Source organism: Cariama cristata, unplaced genomic scaffold (assembly GCF_000690535.1).
Source record: "Cariama cristata isolate BGI_N322 unplaced genomic scaffold, ASM69053v1 scaffold1638, whole genome shotgun sequence".
NCBI classification, from domain to species: domain Eukaryota; kingdom Metazoa; phylum Chordata; class Aves; order Cariamiformes; family Cariamidae; genus Cariama; species Cariama cristata.
In genome coordinates, this window is record NW_009630403.1 from 1 (window position 1) to 20264 (window position 20264).

At 45.9% G+C, this 20264-nt stretch overlaps 1 protein-coding gene across 2 annotated transcripts; it reads left to right on the plus strand.

The window, feature by feature from the left end:
• Positions 1-502: 502 nt before the first annotated feature.
• On the plus strand, positions 503-19273 carry VAMP7 (vesicle-associated membrane protein 7). 2 transcript variants are annotated; one of them, XM_009705491.1, is made up of 8 exons: positions 503-679; positions 6843-7001; positions 10229-10286; positions 10896-11033; positions 14770-14860; positions 15483-15550; positions 18005-18097; positions 18809-19273. In XM_009705491.1, exons 2-8 carry the CDS (start codon positions 6856-6858, stop codon positions 18875-18877), a joined length of 663 nt encoding a protein of 220 aa, XP_009703793.1. In that variant the 5' UTR covers positions 503-679; positions 6843-6855; the 3' UTR covers positions 18878-19273. The 2 variants fall into 2 exon arrangements, with proteins under 2 accessions (XP_009703793.1, XP_009703794.1); XM_009705492.1 differs by lacking the exons at positions 503-679; positions 10229-10286 and having other exon boundaries at positions 6856-6936.
• Positions 19274-20264: the final 991 nt, after the last annotated feature.

A 20264-nucleotide genomic window follows, 5' to 3' on the forward strand; every position in this document is an offset into this window, starting at 1 on the left:
GGCTTGTGTGGGTTTCTGGGACTGGATAGTGATAAATAATCACAGTCACGTTTGTAATGGGGGTTCCAGGGGGGCTGCTGTCAGTAAGCGTGTTTTGGGTGTACATGTTACCTCTCTAGAGAAATGCTTATTCAACAGCTATCATATTCTCTTTCTTTACTTCTCTTTTAAACATGTTGCACTGCCTCCCAGGAAAGGTGATGGGCCTGGAAGAGAAATGGGATTAATCTTACCTAGTGATTTGTTTCTGTAATGATGCAGCGTGTGTACCTGAAGTAAGATATGCAGGCAGAGAGGAAGCTAAACTTGCGTTAAGTTGGTACATGAATGTCATGCTTCTCAGGCTTAAAATGAACAAATAAACTACAGGGCTTAACACTGGAATATCCTTTAAAGAAATAATAATTTGCAGAGGAAAGGGTAAAGGGCAGTCTAGGCTACTTTCTGCTGAAGTCACTGTGCTTCAACGATCTTCTTATTGCAGTCAGGCAGTTTGCAACTTGCAGGGTTGCAACACCTACACTTGTTTCATGTTTAACGCCAGTAGTAATGTGATGCCCCTTGTATTTCCAGAAATCCTCTTTACAGAAATCAAGCAGTAACCTCCTCCATTGCTTGTTGGCACTGAGGCTGTGAATGTTCTGGTCCAGAAGAAGAACTGAAGAGTTCCCCTTGGCTGGCAAGGGCAGTACTGCTGAATGAGGATGGGTGCAATTTTCTGGGTTCATTTCTTGCCCCAACTGTCTTAACTGCCATCCGACAGTTTATTCTAGATCTTCAGTGAAGTCAGAGCAACAAACAAGTTGTTTTCTGTCTCACTTGAGAATAATAAATCATCCCTACTGAAGTTTTAAACATCACGTTGAAGACTGAACCTGTATTTCTGACATTCTTTAAGGTGCTGGAGGTTTTTCTGTGCCCTTCTGTCAAACACCACGAGAGACCTTGTAGACAGCAGCAGGCTGCATCTTGCAGTGTGACTTGCAATGAGTAAACAGTCGTTGCGATACAAATGCAATACTTGACTCACCTTTGTGCTTCATCTCTGTTAGCTGCCAAATGCTTCTGCCACTGCTCAACGAGCTGTTTGGATCCGTGGTGTTTTCTGGGTGGCTGAGGAATGCAGCCTTTTCTCCCTTTCCCTCCTGATTCAGAGCCTTTCCATGCGAAGCCTACCTGATACCTCTAAGTGAGTTTTTCTTTTAGGAAGGTTTGATCTTGGCTCCTTCCAGCCATTCAGTATTGTAAGTTTAGATAGAAACCAGCTGTGATCTGATCTCTAGGTTGTACAAAGGGATTGATTTGAATGGATTTAATTCCTGGCTCTCTTGTAACTTCTGAGGAGAGATGTTCTCTAGCAGTTTAATAGATTTGTGTTACTAACAAAAGTAATATGTGAGTTTTACAGGGCTGCATGAGATGCTGCTTATAGAGAGAAATATGCTACTTGTTAATCTTTTACTTCATTTAATCCATTCTGCTCAAAGCTGGGGGCATGTGCCATTGCAAAGTACATGGCTGTTCTCTCCTAAGCAAGGCTGAGGACCGTGAATTCAGCGAGTTGATTCCCTTGCTGTCGCGGGACTGTGGGATCCTACAGCGTCAGCGCCTGTTGCCTTGTGGTGTTATTGAACCCTCACCTCCCTAATGTGAGTTCTGCAAATATCCAGTATTAAAAGAATGGAAACTTCTAGAAGTTGTCTAAACCACTTTATAATTCTCAGTTTGAACCTGGAGTTGTTCTCCTCTGGGGATTAAGGTGTTTCTTTGCTTGTGTGGGCTTTGTAGTTCTGAGGCTAGTCTCTCGCTGCCTTCCAGGCTGCTGCTCTTTTGCATGGTGTGTGGGGGGGGGGGGAGGATTTGTGGATGTTTTCTCTTTTACAAACTGCTCCTTTATATTGATCTTGTTCGTTGAGTGACTGCAACGTGAAGAGATTGGTTTCTTGATACTTGACAGTCACCTGATTGCTCAAGAGGCTTAGTCGTGTTTGTTTATTCCTGGCTGTGACCTGCTGTTGTACCATGCACCAGACGGTTCTGGTTCAGTCGCTGGACTAGCCAGAACGTTGCAGAGGACTGTATCTTGGTGGATCTGAAGGGACATGATTGTATAGTAAATTCCTCTTGGTTTAGTTAGTATTGTTGCAAACCAGTGTGCTGTTGTAACTGTTCTCAATTTCTTTGACTTGTGCTGCTCAGCAGTTTGTCGTTGTTAGGAAAACTAGGGTTGGTAGCACCTGAAGAGATCAGGTGTGAGTAGAAAACAGAATAAAGTGCAGTTTGTGTAGTTTGCATCTTCTGGCTAAATGAGTCAAAGCTAAAGTGTAGGATAGGGGATGAGTCTAAGCCTGTAGAGGACCACTTGTGAAGGACTGTACAGTTGACTTTTTGAAATTTTTTTGGCCACAGGTATTTTTTTTTTACTGGGAAAATGTTTGTGCTGTCTCTGTGGCCTTGTCAGACAGGAGTGAGCTGCTGTCTCTTTTAATCAGGAGAAACTAGGAACAGTTGCATGGCAGTTAATCATTTCTTTTTACAAGATTGGAATCAGCTGTGTGACTGCCCTTTTCTCTGGTGTGATAAGCATTTAACTTGAGTTTTCCAAGGTTCTGTTTCATCTTTGTAAACTTGTTGGGTCCGGTTTTTGGTTTGGCTTCTCTTCTGTTAAGCTTCTTCAGGTGGAGGTAGGGGCTTCTGCAGGAAGGTTCCAAGGAGTTGCTTATTCCTTTCTGTTTTAGCTCTTAGTAATCTCCATTTCTGCTTAATGCCAGGTCCAAATGCTCCTTTCTTAAATAAAGCTGTGAGCATCAGGCTAAAGCTTTTGGTCTCTTCAGGTCTGTGGAGGGGGGACTTATGACTAGTAACTTACTTGGGTTTAAGTAGAGGCAGGTGAGTCTTGACTGAAAGCACCAGAGTCTTGCTTTGTGACCCTCAGACTTCCATGTCTGTAGCACTGTGCTTTGAAGAGTTGGTAGTAGCTTTTTAAGTTCAGAGACAGCAAAATATCACTGAAATCTGTGACTACTTTTCCTGCTCTAATGCAATCAACATGATGCTGATGCAGCAATTTAAAGCTGGCTTAATAAAAACAAACAAACAAAAAAAAACCCCTCAAGCTACTAGGTTGGCCACTGAAGTCTTCTGTGGCAGGATGTCCGAGTGCTCAGTGCTGCGTATGCAGGTTGATCAGTCTGTGAGCTCTTCTAGTACAGCGTTCTGGAAGTCAGTTTGAATTTTCTGTAGTGGGGCAGCTCTCAAACTCTTGGTGAGATGTGATCTGGCAGGCTGGTTCCGTGATGCTGGAAGGAAAAGCTTGTGGTCAGGCTTCTAAGAGACTTTGCAAATGACTTGGCTCTCTGCTTGTCATGTGGTGGTTTTGGTAGTTCAAGTGTTGCAAGAGGTGATAGGATGCCTTGGAAGTGTGTTCTTAAACTCCTTTAAGGCATTTGCTCTGAACTGGGAGCACTGGGACTTTGCAGGCCTTTGTGTAACTCAACTTTTCCTGTAGAAGAAGAGCAGTGTGGTGAGCAAGAGCAGCCTTAAAGCTCAAGTACTGTGGGAATCATAACCTCGACTGGGGCTGGACCATGGAGCTGACTTGGTGGGCCACCTGCCTTGCTGCTTGAAGATAGTACTTGCTCTTCATAGTATTTCTCCTTGGAAAAAAAGTCCTGAGCTTCTGTGGAGTAAGTAGGTGATTCTTGGTGTTGTGAATGGCTGCACTGAGTCAGACTGAAGGCAGGTCTGGCTCTGTGGTGACTGGTGGGATGCCTGAGGAAGAGTGGAAGAATAGAAGAAACTCGTGACAAACTCCTAGGCTTCAGTGAGTGACTGCTTGGGTGATATTTGTTTAATAGTGATTCTTTTCCTCCATAAACTTGGCGGTTTCTGAATTCATGTGAACTCTTTTTCCTCTGTGATAAGATGTGGGAACAAGCTTCAGAGGATGCCTTGTGTGAAGAACTACTTCCTTCTGCTGGAACCTGTTCTTGAACTTTCTTTTCATTTTTGTATTACAGATAATGATATTACAGTATAATAATATTTCAATAATCATGACTTACTTCTGCTTTATATTCTTTCTCCTTGGGTATCTTTGTGCTGAGGAGTTTTAGAAAGTGCGTAAGGGGAAAAAATGTTACCCTTGCATTTCCATGTTCTCTAACTTCCACAATCATCTTCAGGTGGACATTGACATTGCTTAACTCACCATAATAAGCACCACCTGTTCTTATGTTTAAAGATCATCTCCTCTTAGATATGAAAGAATTTCGATATTTTTTTTTTTTCCTGTGATGCTGACAGGCTTGATGTTAGAGGGCAGTTGTGAGCCTGCAAACCAGCATACCTGTGACTGGGGGAGGAGACAAAACCAAAGCTAGCTGTTTGTCACCTCTCTGTACCCCCACTTTTAACTGAGTGGGAGCTTGCCTGCTTCGGTCTGGAAAGGAGGGGGACAAGGCAGGGGAGGAGCTGTTTGCAAACCCTAATTCCTTCACCAGGAGTGAACGGGGGGCTGCTAGTGTAGGTGCTCTTCACCTTCCTTCTTCCTAACAGATTTTGTGTTAGCTGGATGTAAATCTTGTTGTTTAAATCCCTGAGCCATGTCCAGATGAGGTTGGCACCTAGGTGGGAGCGGTGGGTGGGAAACAAGTGGTGCGTGAGTTCCTGGACACAGTAAGGGAGGACAAGGGAAGCTCTCAGCAAAAAGGGCATAAGGTAAACACGGCAAGTTGCGTTTGTTCCGAAAACAGGCCTTGCTCTGAGACAGGGTAAACCAGAAACAAGCTGTGCGGAGCAGCACAAGGGGCTTCCCCTGTGCCCTGGGTAGAAGCGAAGGGGCACACGTACGGGCCGGAGGAGTGCCAGCTTTAGGCCAGGAGGAAGTGAAAGCAGCAAATCTGTTTGGGGGAGCTGCTGCTGAGTGCTCGGGTGCCTCCTCCCCCCTGCAGTTACTGATGCCCTTTTGTTGTGTTACTAGTCAGGAAGAGCAGAGAGCAGCTGATCTGGGAACTTGCGTCTGCATGGCGCGAGGCTTTGTCTGGTCTGTCCTCCCTTCCCCTTTACCGGCACTAGGAACTCTCTTAGGTTTTCTCAAGTGCACTTGGCTGGGTGCTCTGCTCCGAAGCAGTGTCCTTTGAGACCTCTTCCTGGTCTGCTTCCCGCTTTGCTTGCTGTGGCCCCTTGTCAAACTCATCCTTGGCCTCCTGGTCCCTTCGGCAATGCTGGCTCTGAATACCTCAGTGCTCCCAGGTGGTTGTGGCTTAGCTGTGGAGTCTATTCTCTGAATAAATCCATGAGTTTGTTCTTTTTCCCCTCCAATATTGAGCTCTTAAACCTGTGGGAGACTTGGGAGATTACCTGATTGCTGCTGGCCAAGCCTGAATCTGTCAAGCTCCAGCTGACAAAGTGAGCCTTGATGCGGTGGGGTAGTGATTGTATCTCAACTTCATGGCGTTGTTAATGGCTCTGCATTCCTCCACCACCTCTTCCACTGTTGCTGTAATCATCTATGCATCAGTTCACGTGAAAGCATAAGCTCTTCGGGGCAGATCTGTCTGCATGGTGCTTGGTAGGACTGACCCTCAGTACAGAAGAGATTGGTAGATCACCTCAGGCAGTGCCAAAGGGGTGGAAAGCCTGGCTGGGCGTAGCATGTGTTCAGTCTTTCTGCCTGTGGTCTTCAGATCCTGAAGCTAAACCACTGCTGCTCTGCTGTGGCACCTATTTCCAGGGAGGTCTCCAAGCTACTTGGTTCCATTGAAATAGGTGTGTGATATTTCCAGCCAGAATGCAGATGGTTGTGGGCACAAAACAAGGCAGGCACTGTGGGGGCAGTCAAGTGCAAAGTGAAAAATAAGATTTTTGGGTTTTGTAGGGTCAAAAGTCATCTTAAGTCTTTCCTAAGCAGAAAAGAGGCTTATGGATGTACTGGATCAGCCGAGCAGATGTCACAGCTGTGGTCTGACATGTGGTTTCACATGTTAAATCTTGGGTGTGTCAGTAGATTAATGTGATGATACTTGAGCTGATTAAGCCTGTCCCTTTATATGACAGCAGGTGTGTTTTTCCCTCTCTGGAGACTTCACAGAAGCCTGTCCCTCAGACACTTGCACACTGTAACCTGTCCAGTTTGATACGTATGCAAGAGCGTTGGCTTGTAGAAATCGTGTGTTGCTGAGGATAATCAGTTTGCAAACGTGCTCACTCGCTTTGAGCAGTGCAGATTATGTGCTTTTACAAAAGTCTTGGGGCAACGTATGCTTAGTGAGTGTCTCTAGACCATTAAAAGGGGATGTGTATGGTGTGACTCTAAGCAAGTGGCAGTTTTTCTACTTCAGTTTGATAGCAATCAAAGCCAAGGCCTCACCCCTAAACAGTCATGTGCTGGGGGTGATGGGCTTGGTCTGTATAACGAGCCGCTGTTAGCATAGCTGCGAGACAGTTACTTCCGTTCTCAACTGGAGCCTGCTGGCTGCAGGCAGTGTTTTCAATAACAAGCAAGGAAAAAATAAGAGTCAGTTGAAGAGCGAAAAAAATGTACTTATAGCTGGAAATCGAGGTGGAAACAAGGTAGGCAGAATTCATTATGGGATCACTGACTGTAGTTGCAGTTGTAATAAGAAAAACCTTCTAGAGGTTACTGTAGTCTTGGTGTCGTTCTGAACAGAACCTAAAAGGGGAAATGAGAGAAGCTTTCTGATAATGGTATCCTGTCAAAGTATTGAACAAGCTTATGCCTCCCTCCCTTTATGTTGAGGGCTGCGAGAATACTGCTAATGTTATGATGCTTTCTCTGCCAAAGAACACGATTCTAATTCTTGCAGTCCTTTTATTTCCAGGTAGTGTGAAGTCATGGCTATCCTGTTCGCTGTTGTGGCAAGGGGCACAACCATCCTTGCCAAACATGCCTGGTGTGGAGGAAACTTCCTGGAGGTGACGGAGCAGATCCTGGCGAAAATACCATCTGAAAACAATAAACTGACCTATTCACATGGGAAGTAAGTAATGCTTCTCTTCTGGGTGTGGGAGGAGAGACTAGTGAACATGCAGGAGGCCAGGAATGAATGGAGTGTAGCCAAATTGATATTTGGATGTGTTAGTATGGTGATTGAATGTGCATTCAGCTCAACAGCTACTTTTTTTTTCCAGAACTTTGCAGCATAGCCAGGATTTCAATTTAGCTTAAGCAATAAGTACCAAGGCAGTTGATAGGAAATCAAGTTTTCTATTTTATACAACTCCAAAGTGAGTTGAAGGGTGCTCAGCTGTGGATATCAAACTGTTGGAGCCTTTGGTATTTGGCTTGCGGCATCATTTGCTGGCTTCTCTGAGGCTTGAACATGGCTTTAGGTAAAAATGTCACCCTTCTGAGATCACTCGTGCATCCTGATTGCTTTAAGAGAAGTTGTGCTGGCAGATGTTGTAGAGTCATCCTGAGCTACCATAAATCCAGTCTGTGGGACAGAAGGATTTTTCCGAGGCTTGTACAGATCTCCGAACAGCCCTCGGTCAGTGTTGATAGAATGGAGGGATTAGATGATACATCGCCTGAGACTTTGCTGACTTATTGCATGTGTAAAATAAGTCAATGTACTGATGTGCAAACTAAAGAAAGAACTGTGGAGAAAGTAAATTTAGAAGTGTTGGACCTCACTTCAGCATTTTTATTTTTTTTTTTTGAAACTGGCAGTGTGGCTGGATTCTCAGTGTTGCCCAAGCCGTTGCGTTAAAGCTGTTTTGGCTGCCTGAGGATTCAAGAGAGAAGAATTGGGGCGGTCTTCCCGCGTCCTTCCCTGGCTTGGGAGCACTAAAGGTCTCTGGGGGAAAGCTTTCTGAGGAAGTTGCCTGCCCTGTGGTCTAACGTACTTTGGATGCTGAATCTTTTTTTTCCCTACTGTAATTTTAAGAGTACAGTTATTTTCTTTTGTTTTAACTTTGTTTTGAGTGCTGCTCAACCAACTACAAAGTTGAGATTTAGGAATGCTGTAGTGCATTTTTAGAGATGAAAACTTGAATTGTGGTAGAGATGGGTTTGCTCTTCGCTGGGCAGCACTGAGAGATAGGTAACTAATACAGCTACGCTTGCAAAGTATGCTGCAAAGTGTACAATCTTTTACTCATTACTGATTGTTTCCTTAATGAGGATTTAACAAACGTGGCCAAAGATCACTGCAGTTTGTGGTGGTTCTGCTTTGCATTGTGCTATTAAAATGTACAGGTGCCATTCTGCAGCTCTGGGCACTGAGCTTAGCATCAGTGTCTCCTCTGCTAAAGGTAGTCCCTTCTGACAACTCTTATATTGGCTTTTTTTCTGTGATTTGGACAACGACATCTTCAGTCAGAATCTGCTAACCCTGCCTTCCCTCTAGTAGACGGGAAGGAAGAGTTCCTAGCCATCTGTTTGGGGGGATTAAATATTTTTGCACAGACATGCTTGGAGCTGTCAAAAAGCAAGGTTTTTGGTTTGTAGAGCTATAGAATAGCCTCTTCCCGCTCCCGTCCTGCCCCTTGACAGTGATACCTGGGCAGAATGTGAAAGCCATGAAGCTGAGTGAGCACAAGGAGTTGTTGTTCTTCTGTCTGTAGGGTTTTGGGGGTCCTTCTGCCCTGCAAGGGTCCAAGCCTGTAGGCTACAAAATTGCTCTGTTATCTGTCTGTCTAGGATTGTTTCTCATCTTCTAAAACAGGAGAAAACTTGGGTTTCTCTTAACTTTGAACTTCTTAAACTCATTTAATGAGCTCTTTTTGGGTTTAAGAACTTGTGTCTTTTATATAAATCTCCAAGAAAAAACAACCTTCTAGCATTGGGAGTTCTTGGGGTTATTCTGTCTCTGCTGTTAAGATTCTTCTACAAGTCACTGGGGAGCCTACAAAGTAGTACCAGACAATCTTTACCTCTCTCCTTTCAGGAAGGGTCAGCAATAGTTGTGGATATGCAGGCATCTTTTTTTTTGTGAGAACAGACCTTCAGGGCAATAAATTATACTTCTAGCCCACCTCTAAAGCTTATTCCAGTGTTGTCTTATTTATATAATACAAAACCTGAGTTTGAAAGCTACTGAGCTGTGCACTAAGAGCTGTGCATGTCAACTGCTATGCAGCATGTGCATTAACTTGCTTTTATTCTGGAGTTTGTAAAAGTGTCCGCATGCTTACTGGGGAAACTTTTGGCAATACACAAATGTCAAGGTGGAAGGAAACAGTTTTCATTAGGGGGAAAAAAAAAGTATTCGTGTGGCCTTTCTGCAGCTATTCCTATTTTGTCCTGTTGTACTCATCAGAAGAATATATTACCTACTGGAACATCAAATGGTGGTGAGGGGACGTAATAAAAAAGCAACAGCTACAGCCACTGAGTTGAACTAGCATGCTGTGATCAGTTCTGGCTTGGATTTAGTTGTGTATGAACTAAGGGTTTTGGGTTTTTTTTCCTGGTGAACCTAAAATAACAGCTTGGTTTAATTTTGATAGGAAAATATTGCTTTGAACTGGTTTGCCTGTTTTTCAGGATACTGAGGGTTGCATTTAACTAACATCTGTGTTTGCTCAACACCACTGATAGTATCTTTGCAGGAATAGTTAACCTAGCCACATGATTCAAGCCTGTCTAGCCTGATTATTGTTCTATCTAATTTATTTTCTGCTGTGGTTGCTTTTGTCTATTAGCCCTTGCGATGAAAACCAAAGGTAGTGCAACCCAATGGTTGTACAAACAAGGATGAAGCAGCAAGTCACCAGCGAGGTTCACTAAAGTACTGTCTGTCTTATCACTCCAATTAACTGCAGCTCTTGTCACATGTGAGCTACTGCATGGATGCTTGTATGCACATTGATTAGGATTAGACATAAATCTTACCCCTGGGGAACCTGTCAAGGTTTTGTTTTCACAAGTAAGTAGCTGGAAGAACGTGGAACTGAAGTTGTTTGGCAACTCCGTGTCCCACAAAGCTATTGCTAAGCATGGAGTGCTGTGAAGTATGTGAGACCGGTGATTTTTTAACATGTAAGTGGTCTCTAATTCAGTGTAGCTTATAGGAATGGAAACACTTACCTGAACAAAGAAGGCTGGGGTACATTGGCATCTGTGTGAGTTCCTGCAGTGTAAGTATAATTAGCTCTTCTCCAGCCCTTGAAGGCCCTGCGGGCAGTAATGTCTTCTAAAAGATTAGTCCTGTGGTAGCTCCAAATTACCTTTTTCTTTCTTTTTTTTTTTTTTCCTTTGCAGTTACCTGTTTCATTACATCTGCCAAGACAGGATTATATACCTCTGCATCACAGATGATGTAAGTATTTTGGTTACAGCTATTGCACAGACAGGCTCTTTGCAGGTTTTGGCTTTTTTTGTATCTGTATGTCAAAGGAAATCAATAGTGGGTGCTAATCTGAGGTGCCTTTTTCTGCCATTGGAGCTACTGCTTGTCTTCTCATTCACATCAGTTACAGCTTTGAGGTCCAAGCCTAGAACTCCAATGCATGTGAATAGCTAGTTTTGAGGTTAAGTTCTTGGTTTTGCCTAGTTTCTCTCTTAGCAGCCTGTGCAGTAGACTCCGTATGTAGAGGCTAGCCTTTGTCAGTGAAATATGCATAATACTCCTCGATTCTGGACATGTTGAAGCAAAAACTTCTCCCTCACTGGAATAAGGTACCAAGCACAGAATTAGAACTAGGGGTACCCCAGTAAATCTGCTGCCAACCAACGCCCGGGAAGCTGAGACTGAAATCTGGCTGCTGTTCAAACCCCAGGATAACCAGTCAAATCCCATAGTGTTATGTGCAGCATGCCTGTTAAGAACTGATAATTACAGTTTCTCTACAACTGGCTACGTGCCCCATATACTTCATTATTCCTGACTTGACACAGCTCTTGATGTGCTCTGCTCTCTTCCTTCCAGGACTTTGAACGATCCAGGGCCTTCAACTTCTTGAATGAAATCAAGAAGAGGTTTCAGACCACATATGGCTCAAGAGCACAGACAGCCCTTCCCTATGCAATGAACAGCGAGTTCTCAAGTGTCTTAGCTGCACAGCTGGTGAGATCTGTTCCTAAATGGGATTCCTCTAACAAGCCAAACTTCTCCCCAGAAATTCTCCTTGTATTTTCTCACTCAGAACTGAAGTGCAATGCTGAGTCTGGGTGTGAAGCCAGGGGAGTTGGCTGTTCTCCCCACACTTACCCTGCAGCTAGGTTGTTTCACTGCTTTGCTGGTAAAAACAGGGTGGGGTTAATAGCGATGCATTAAATGTTTGTAACAGGTAGCTGCGCTGGAGATTAGATCTTAATGGTAATGTTTGAAATGTCGAACCTACTTCCAGTTGACCGTCCACTGCAAGTTAAGATCACTGTCACTAAGAGCAAGACAAACACATGTTACTCCATTTCTGTTAAAGTAAACTTCAGAACTTGGGTATCTAGTAATCCCTAACTGCCTCTCACTTCTCTCCCCTTTACTTCATGGCAATTTCAGTGGCACACTGCTGGAGTATGACAGGGTGTTTGCTTATGGTACAGGAGGAAAGAAAACTGGGCTTGGATTACAGCCAAGTGCTGTATGCAGACTCTCCAGCTAGCCTGCACAGGGGCTCCAAGGATTTCCATTCCCAAGATAGGTAGGAGGTTAGAGAGCAGGATAAATGATTTGTGAAAGGTCCCACGTTCTCCGAGTTGAGATTTTCCTTGGACTCTTCCAACCTCCCCAGTTAAAAATGTGAGGGTATTATGAAAGCGAGGGGAATATCTAATTCACCCTCAACTTGCACTTTTCAGCTGAGGCTGTAGTGGTGTTTAGGATGATGCTGGGTTCCAAGTCTAGGGACTGTAGTCACTGGAGTCTTGGCAAGATGAGTTGTTCCACTAGCGTGTTTCCAGTATGGAATCACAGATGAAGCCCGTGTCAGTGGGGTCTGTGCAGGCAGTGCACCACAGCATGAGAAGGGCTGTGGGACTGAGAGCCGTGGTTCGGTGCAGTGCTGCAGGCCCGGCTGCTGGGGAGCTGCCTGCAGCGCAAGGCATCTTCCTGCTCAGTGCTGTCGTGGTGCCAGTACCAGGTAACAGCTGGGTGTCCTGGTGAGGGTGCAGTGGCAGCCCTCTCCAGTGGTACGAGAAGGGAGTTCTCTGTCCTCGCTTTCCCACTGGAAAAAAGCATGTTGTTTTCACTTGCTGGAACTGGACGGCACCGCTGTCCTGATGGGTTCTGGCTTGTGCTGTCTGGTTTTTATTGGCCCTGTTGACAGCTCAACTAAAGCTGAGTTCTGAATGTTGTTGTTAGGGCACATACAGCACACAGTCGATCTCCTTTTTAAGAAATTCCCAGGTTTCAGAAGACTATTCTAGTGATTCTGGGTCTGTTCTTGGACTCCCAAAGGGAAGGGCTGGGCTGGAATCTGCTTCCCTCTTGAAGTACAGGGGAGTTACATGCTTATTTTGCTTACCACAGGACTCTGATACAGCCTTGATGGTGCCATCCTATTTTCACAAAAGTGCTTTGCTTGCTGTGTATTGTATTTGAGGTGTGGCAAAGCCCACGGCTGCCAGACAGGAGAGATTTCCCATAGTTGTATTGCTCTATGTATTTTATTCACAGCAGTATATGGGTATAGCTTCCGAAGTATTTAAGTGCACGGCGTAGTGTTTGCATTTCCCTTCAGCCCTCTATAGAATGAGATGCATTTCACGGAGCACTTTTTCCTAATGCAGTGTTGACTTGATGTGTAACTTGGGTCTGCAAACAACACCCTGCCCTGCTTCAGCGGGGTTTTTTGTGGGGGAAAGGAGGAGAAAAAGCAGAGAGCAGTTGCTCTAGGTGTGGGATTGGGCTGCTCTTAAAATGTAAGCTGTTAATGTAGTGGGAATGCTGCAGTTTGCACTTTTCCTCGGTCTGCAGTGGTATGCTGCCAGCACCTGCACAGAAAACCGGCCTGGGGAAAGCGCAGGCCTGTCACTGAATGTAACGCCAAACTAAATGAATGAAGTCAGATGGAGAATAGAGAAGGAATAAATTAACTGCCCTGTGACTCATATGATCAATACCCTTGTTAGTGCACAAAACCTCAGGCTATATGGTCTACAAGGAAAGTGTTTAGAATCTTCTGTTGGAGACTCTTAAGAGTCCTTAGTTGACTATAAACAACTTCATAACCTGAGCAATGTTGGTTTGGGGGGCTGGTTTTGTTTGGGTTTTTGGGTTGGTTTTGTTTGAGACATTCCTTGAATTAAAGATAAGTTGTCCTTGGAATATTGGCTTTCAGAGCTTGTACACAATCTGTATCTGGGGCAACTACAACTGGTGCCGTACGTGCGGTGTAGGAGGTTCGCAATTTGCTCTGCTGTGGCTGGTGAGCATGTTAGTGCTGCTGCTGTTCTCCGTGAAGGGCTTGGCTTTTTTCCTGCCGATCTACTGAAAGTGCCAGGTTTGGTGATATTACAGGGGTAGGAGGAGAGGTGCTTTGCTGGTGACCCGTGAGCACAGCTCTTGTCTGTAAGCATAGAAACTGGGCAAGCTTTATAACTCTTTCCAGCAGTGATAGTTGCGTGTTGAGGTGCAGGCTGGAGCCAGGACTCTGAGGTGGGTGAAGGCGAAGTGAGGATTTGCACTTGCACTGTTGCTGCCTGAAGTTTGTATTGGAGTTTGTGGAGGGAGCCGTTTGTGCTGGTGCCCTCGGTGACTCACGGAGGTGACCTGGAGTACACAGAGTTACACATAGTTCATTGCAGAAACTGTTCTTTGGCTTATGCAGCAGATAGAAAGCAATGAATAATAATGCCAGTGTGGGTCCAGAAGGGCCCGATACATTGTGCGTAATAAATTAGATTAACTCCCTATGTGCAATAGGACTGAGTTTTCCTTCTCCACCAGGCTTTGATATGTGGAGACTGAAGCTGTATGAAGTGATGACTCATCAGATTGTAAGCTGCTCATGGCTGGAATAAGCTGGATGAATCGCCTTATCGTAAGAGCCAGGCAGTCTTCAGAGCCAATAGATATTCCTCTAAAAATCCCAGCCTTTCCATTTCGCTAAAGCAGGAGAGGAGCTGCCTACCTCAGCTTTTGCATATTGATAGAAATCCAGGCATTGACTAATAGAAGTTAAGCGATGACAGAAAGCTCTTCCCTCAAATGGCTCTAAAGCTTGCTGAGATGAGAGCCCTGCTGATCAAACCTTGCTTGTAGTGCAAGAGCAGGACTGTTATCTGGGTGATTCCTGTAACTTAAGGAGTTAACTAGTGTGAGGCTGAGGGTGCAGGAAGAGATCATATGGCAGTTCAGAGATGTTCCCCTGCAGAGATGGCTGCATGCCCTCCTGCTTGTGAAGTTGCAGGGCTCTCTTGACATGTTCTAGAGATAAGGTCCTGAAAGTGTGTTGCCTTCATAAATATTTCCGAAATGATGTGTGAGAGTGGGACTACTGATAGTAGCCCAGGCATTTAGTGAACCATATCTCACAGATTCTTGTCTTGACTTTCCTTCCTTGCCACCAATTGCTTCGACTTGCAAAGGGGGCTGTTATTTCTGGGTGCTCTGGAAGTTGCAGATACCTGGCTGCCTTGCAGCTCCTGCAGTGCGGGAGCAGATGGGCACATGTGATCTGTAAGTGGCCAAGAAAGTCAGATTTTGGTCTACTGCCCACTTACAAATGTCTCAGGTATTTTGAAAACTCACACTTATGTCTGTGCTGTTCTGCAGTGACCAGGAGTTGCCTTTTTTATCTTAAGGAACTGAAGTGCAACATTGAGGGTCCCTGCTTTCACTGACTATTCATTTGTTACAGAAATACCACTCGGAGAGCAAAGGCACTGACCAGGTGGCAGAAACGCAAGCTCAAATCGATGAACTTAAAGGAATCATGGTTCGAAACATAGGTACCTGGCTTCCCTCAGTGCCACGCATGTGGAGTTCCTCTGGGCCAGAATGGCGATCCTGCAGGGAGAGCTGTCGAGGGTGAAGCTGATGGGGGGTGGCCTCTCTTTGCAGAATGAAGGGATGGAGAAGGGGCTGGGGGAGGTCTGTGCTTGCAAGCTGTTACTTGCATTGAACTTGGTTCAGGGTGGCACTTGGGCGTGAGGAACACTGAGGTGAACTTGCACAGCTTGTCATGGGGTGAAGCGTGCTCTGGATTTGGTCTTTTTTGTCGCTGTGGCTTTCCTGCAGCTGCTGTGAGGAAAATGCTCCTTGGTTGCTTATGTTTGGTGTTTTTTTTTTTTTGTCAGACTGGTTTGGGTTTTGACAAGTCTGACCACTTAAAATAGAGGGTTAAATCTGGAATTGACTAAAATTGAGTCAGGTCAGTCCCAAAACTGTGTGACAGATGTGAGACTGTTCCTTAAGTACTTTTGCCTGGCAATCTCTGAAAGGCTGGGAACTACTTGATGGCTAATAAGCCACTGCCACGAGCTCCTGGCTTGCAGTTGGGCTCGGGTATTGGAAGCAGCTTTTTGCACTGGAATTCTGCCTACAGATTTGGATTTTTGTCTCTTTCTCTAGACCTTGTGGCACAAAGAGGAGAGAAGCTGGAGTTGCTGATCGATAAAACAGAGAATCTTGTGGATTCGGTAAGTCTGGGGAAGAACTTAGAAATGGGAGAAATAGTGTTATGCATCAGTTGTGCTCATCAGGGGGCAGTGGAGGTGAAGACCACCATCTAGAGCCACTTTTAAATCCAGATCTACAGGTAATCCTTCCCTGTGTCAGACACAAGTCGTACCTGATTTCCCCCCACTCCTTATAGCTGTTTCCCAAGCTGCATCCCAGCCTTGCAGCTCCTTTAAGAGAAGGAAGGTATCCTGCGCGTCTCTGTTCTGTATCCTGCCAGATTTGTGGGTGACTGCTAAATCCCAGGTTGCACTGCTGGCCAAATGCTCTGCTCCCAAGGACCAGCTGCCCAATTCTGTTTAAAAAAAAAAAAAAAAAAAAAAAAAACAAACACACCACCAACTTGCTCCTGTTTGCTACAACACATGCACAGGGTAACGTGCTGCCAGCACAAGCGGTGGTGGTTTTCATCCTCACCTCTTGTGCCTAAGGCAGGGAAAGCTAAAGATTGTAATTAGAACTTCTCTTGCAGCCTGGTCTGAAGTCAGCTTGATGTAGATAAATTGGAAACATGTTAATCTGTAGAGTTGTTCCAGTATACCAAGAGGGAAAAAATAGCTGAATTAAAAAAAAAAAAAGCTGAGTCGTTCCACCAAAACAGTCTGTAAAAGACTCTCTGGAGGTTCATGGAGTGTGTCTAAGTGAGAAAAGACAAAAAACCCAAAATGTAATTATAAAGCATTATGTTATCTAGTAAAGTGTTGTACATTCTGGAAGCTTTTTTTGTCTTTCCTCTGGGAACTCCTGGACCTGGCTCAGCATCTTCCTCTGGAGAGCACTGGCTCGGTGCACAGTTCCTTGGGCACCCAACCCTCAGAAGACAATCCTCAAACCCTTCAGGGTGCCAGTATCCCCTCTGTGGGGCTTGTGGAGATCCAGACATCTCTCAGATGGTAAAAAGTATCCATGCTTTAGAGAGGGAGTAGAGATGCCTGGAGCTTACTCAGCAGGGAATACCGTCCTCCAGCTATCGGGTGTTTAAACCTTACCACTTGCACGAGCGGGGACAAGAAGTAGTCTAACCCTCAGGTAATGCTTTAGGCAAATGGACTGGAATTCCTTCAGCAATCAGGCTGAATTCATGCACCAGCTCTCCCAGGGAGTGTTGGTTCTTGGAAACTGTGCAGAAAATTAAGGAATGGGATAGGCTTCCAGTGTGAACATCTTACAGCCTGATGGCGAGTGTCCTAGGAGATCCAGGGCTGAAGTTCTCAAACTTGAGTAATGGATAGTGTTTTATCACTCCTGTATGAGCCTTGACCACTAGAATATTGTACATAGACCGAACACGTTAGAGCCCTCCTAGCAACAGTGGCGAGGGCCCCCTTTTTGGGAGGGTGGTCTGAAGAAGCTGGTGGTCACAGTAGCCCTGTCCTCTGGACAACTGGGCTGGGCTGAGATGGGGTGTGTTGGGGTGCAGCAGTCTGCTTCCACACGCAGGAGCTGTGCGGCTGAGCCAGAGAAGTGCTCCCAAAGTTCTGGCGGTGGCTGAGCATGGGAATCAGCTTTTAAGTCAAAATTACAGCTCACAGGGACGCAATTCTGCCTGGTGCAGCCTTATCTGAAAATGGGGGGTGGTTTGTGGGGCAAACCTGAAGATAACCAGCGGAGCGTGCTGCTGAGTTGGCCTCTGCTGAGTGCTGCAGCCTCTCCCTGGGCAGGCGTATCCTTGTGTGAGCCGTTGAGGGAAAGCGTGTGAAAATTAATTGCCCTAATAGAGCCGGGTGGGTGCGTGAGGTCCGTTGGTGACCAAAACCGATTTTGAATGGGTGGGATTGCAGGATACAGAGAGGAGACTTGGAAGAGGACAACCGCAAGCTTTCCATAAAATGCAGCACGCCCAAATACTGAAGGAAAGAAAGTTGTAGCATTAGAGGACTTGTCTAGCCCCCGGGGAACCGCTGTCAGGAGCGGCAGTGTGGGTTGTCTCATTTTGGCAGGTGTATTTACAGTGATAAAGTTGCATGTGACGTGTTGGTGATTAGATCAGTAGTTCCATGAATATTTTGGAGCACTTCAGTTCCCAGAAGGTTGGAAGTCAAATGGGAACCCAGCGAGAAGTACTCTAAGGTAAACTAAGCCTTGTGGGCAGCCTACAGACCTAGTGATGTTCCGTGTTTAATTTTTCCAAGCGGAGCATGGGAAGGCACAAGCCCAAGCTGGTTCTGGACTTACTCCTACACTTTATGTTGCCCCTGAAGTAGCGTGGGGGAGTTTTCTCTTGTTGCCTGCTCAGTTTTGTATTGGTGTAACTGCAGGAGTTAAATGGCTCTGGAGGAGATAACTGCAGTGGTTTGGGTTATTAGGGAGGTCGTAACTGGGGAGAGTGGGTGCCTCTTCACCTCCCTTCTTGGGATGCAGCTTCCTTTGCAGCAGGTTCAGGGATTAATTAGTTGTTTTACTTTCTCTTGCAGTCAGTCACTTTCAAAACTACCAGCAGGAACCTTGCTAGAGCCATGTGTATGAAGAACCTTAAGCTTACCATCGTCATCATCATTGTATCAATCGTAAGTATGGAGCACAGTAATCTTTAGCTCTTAAGTCAGGCTTAACTACTGGAAAATGCTGATAGCATATTACTGTCTTTAGACCCACACGTAGTCAGCTCTGTGCCTGGCAGGGTCTTAGCTGTAAAACAAGTGTTTTGATGGTCTTGTGTGAGGTGAGAGAAGCATCACGCCAGGCAGCTTTTCTTGTCAAGGCAATAGGAAAAGCTTTCCAGACAATTGTGTGTTGTGAGTGCCTGTCGCACACAGCTGCCTTGCTAGCTCCATTAGAAGCTAAGGTATTGAGTTTATGGCTACTCTATCTGTAATGGCTTTTTAGGCAGTGTTCCTGTTGGTATCTTGTTAATTAACTTTGAATTAGCTTTTTTCGATGTGGTGGCGTGCCTCTGGCCCGTAATAAATGCAGACAGTGCTACCGTGGGGATGCTGAGGTGTGATTGCAGGTTGGGTGCGTGAAGTGCTTTGTCACCACTGAACCCTCGCTCGTGTTTTGCTGGAGGACGGTTCTCATCCCTGCGTTGCAAGGACATAGAGGAAGAGGCACTGGGGCAAAGTCCTGTAGGGCATCTGACAAGTTGTAGGGTTTTGGTAACCTGGGGTTTCCAAGCTCGTGTTTTGATTGCCAGGCCGAGTCAGCAGTTGACTGACAGAAGTGTAGTTCTCTACTGAATTCTTGACCTTTTTTTTTTTTTTTTTTTTCCCCCCCTCCAGGTTATCATCTATATCATTCTTTCGGCTGCCTGTGGTGGGCTTGCATGGCCCAGCTGTGTGCAGAAGTAACTGGAGGCAGCTGGTGCTGGTCACTTGGAGATGAGAATCACAGGAGTGTGAAGAAGCAACCTACAGAATAACTCTTAATCTCTCACTACTGACACCTCCTCATTCTTCCATCCCTCCAGGACTTCAGACTTTTTTGCCTTATCACCCCAAACAGGCCCAGCTGGTCACTGCTCCTCTGCAGCTGTAACCTCAAGAATGGGCTGTTTTAAATTACTTGAAGGGATTATTTTTTTTTGTTTGTTTCTTTTTCTGTTCCAGCTACAACCTTCTCAGCTGGGTGGGCGGCACGTCTGGCTCTGGAGGGTTATGTGCATGCTCGCCCCTGTGTCCGTGTAGCTTTGCACTTTGATGTGAGCGTGCGAGTGGAGAGGAGTACTGCCAGCACCTGTCCTGCCCTGGGGCTGGTGTCAGAGGGTAGTGCAGGGTGGGCTGAGCCAAAGGAAGGGGGCAGGGACGAGGCCGGTGTACGTGTGAATTTCCACTTTCTACAAATATTGGAGGTCCCGGTGCCTCTCCTGGCACGTTTGGCTTGGGTGGTTCTGTCGTGTTCTGACAGGTGGAGGCTGCAAGTGTAATACTGGCAGTAACAAAAAAGAATGGCTTTTGGGTTTTACGTGCTGTGAGATGGAGCTGCTGCCTCTGTATGAAATCTCCCTTTTTCTGGAGGCCTTTCTGCAGGTGGTAGGAGAGGGTGTTGGGTCACCTCAAGCGTTTTGAAATGGCTGCCTCTTCATCCTCGCTTCTTCCTCATCTCCCCCCCTTAATTTGTGGCTAAATCAGTAAAGGAGATGGTCGCACACAGTTAAGGTTGCGGTAACGCATCTGCTTTCTCACACGTTATTTCTCCTGTTGTTCTTTCGAGGGTGGACTAAAACGAATACTAATGTTATCACTTGCTAAGGTAAAATTGGGGGCCAATGTTGATCTGGCTTGGCAGGGTGTCAGGTGTCTGCTGCTCGTGCTTCTCCCTGAAGGTGTGGGCTACAAACAGAAGGGACGGCAGGTTGGGCCATCCTGAAGAAGGAAGGCTCTTTCAGGGGCTGTCGTAGCATGTCCTCCTCTGCCAAGGGGAAAAACCAAACCCAAGGCTAATAACCAAATGTGGGGCTGGGTACGCTGCCAATGTGCTGCTGTCAGAGGACAGGGACTGCTGTGCCCGCGGTTTCTCTCCCAGCTGAACACTGAACTGCCAGGCCAGTGCTGGTGGGCTGGAGCCAAAGCTGTTGTGGCGTGGGGCACGGCGCTTAGGGACTTCTGTACTTCACAGGCTCCTTTCTAAGAGAAGAAACAACTCAAATATCATAAAAGCATCAGATGGGCGAGAGAGGAAGCTGTGTCTTTTTGGCCCATGGAAGTGGCTTCTAATGGTGGGTGGAAACCGTCGAGG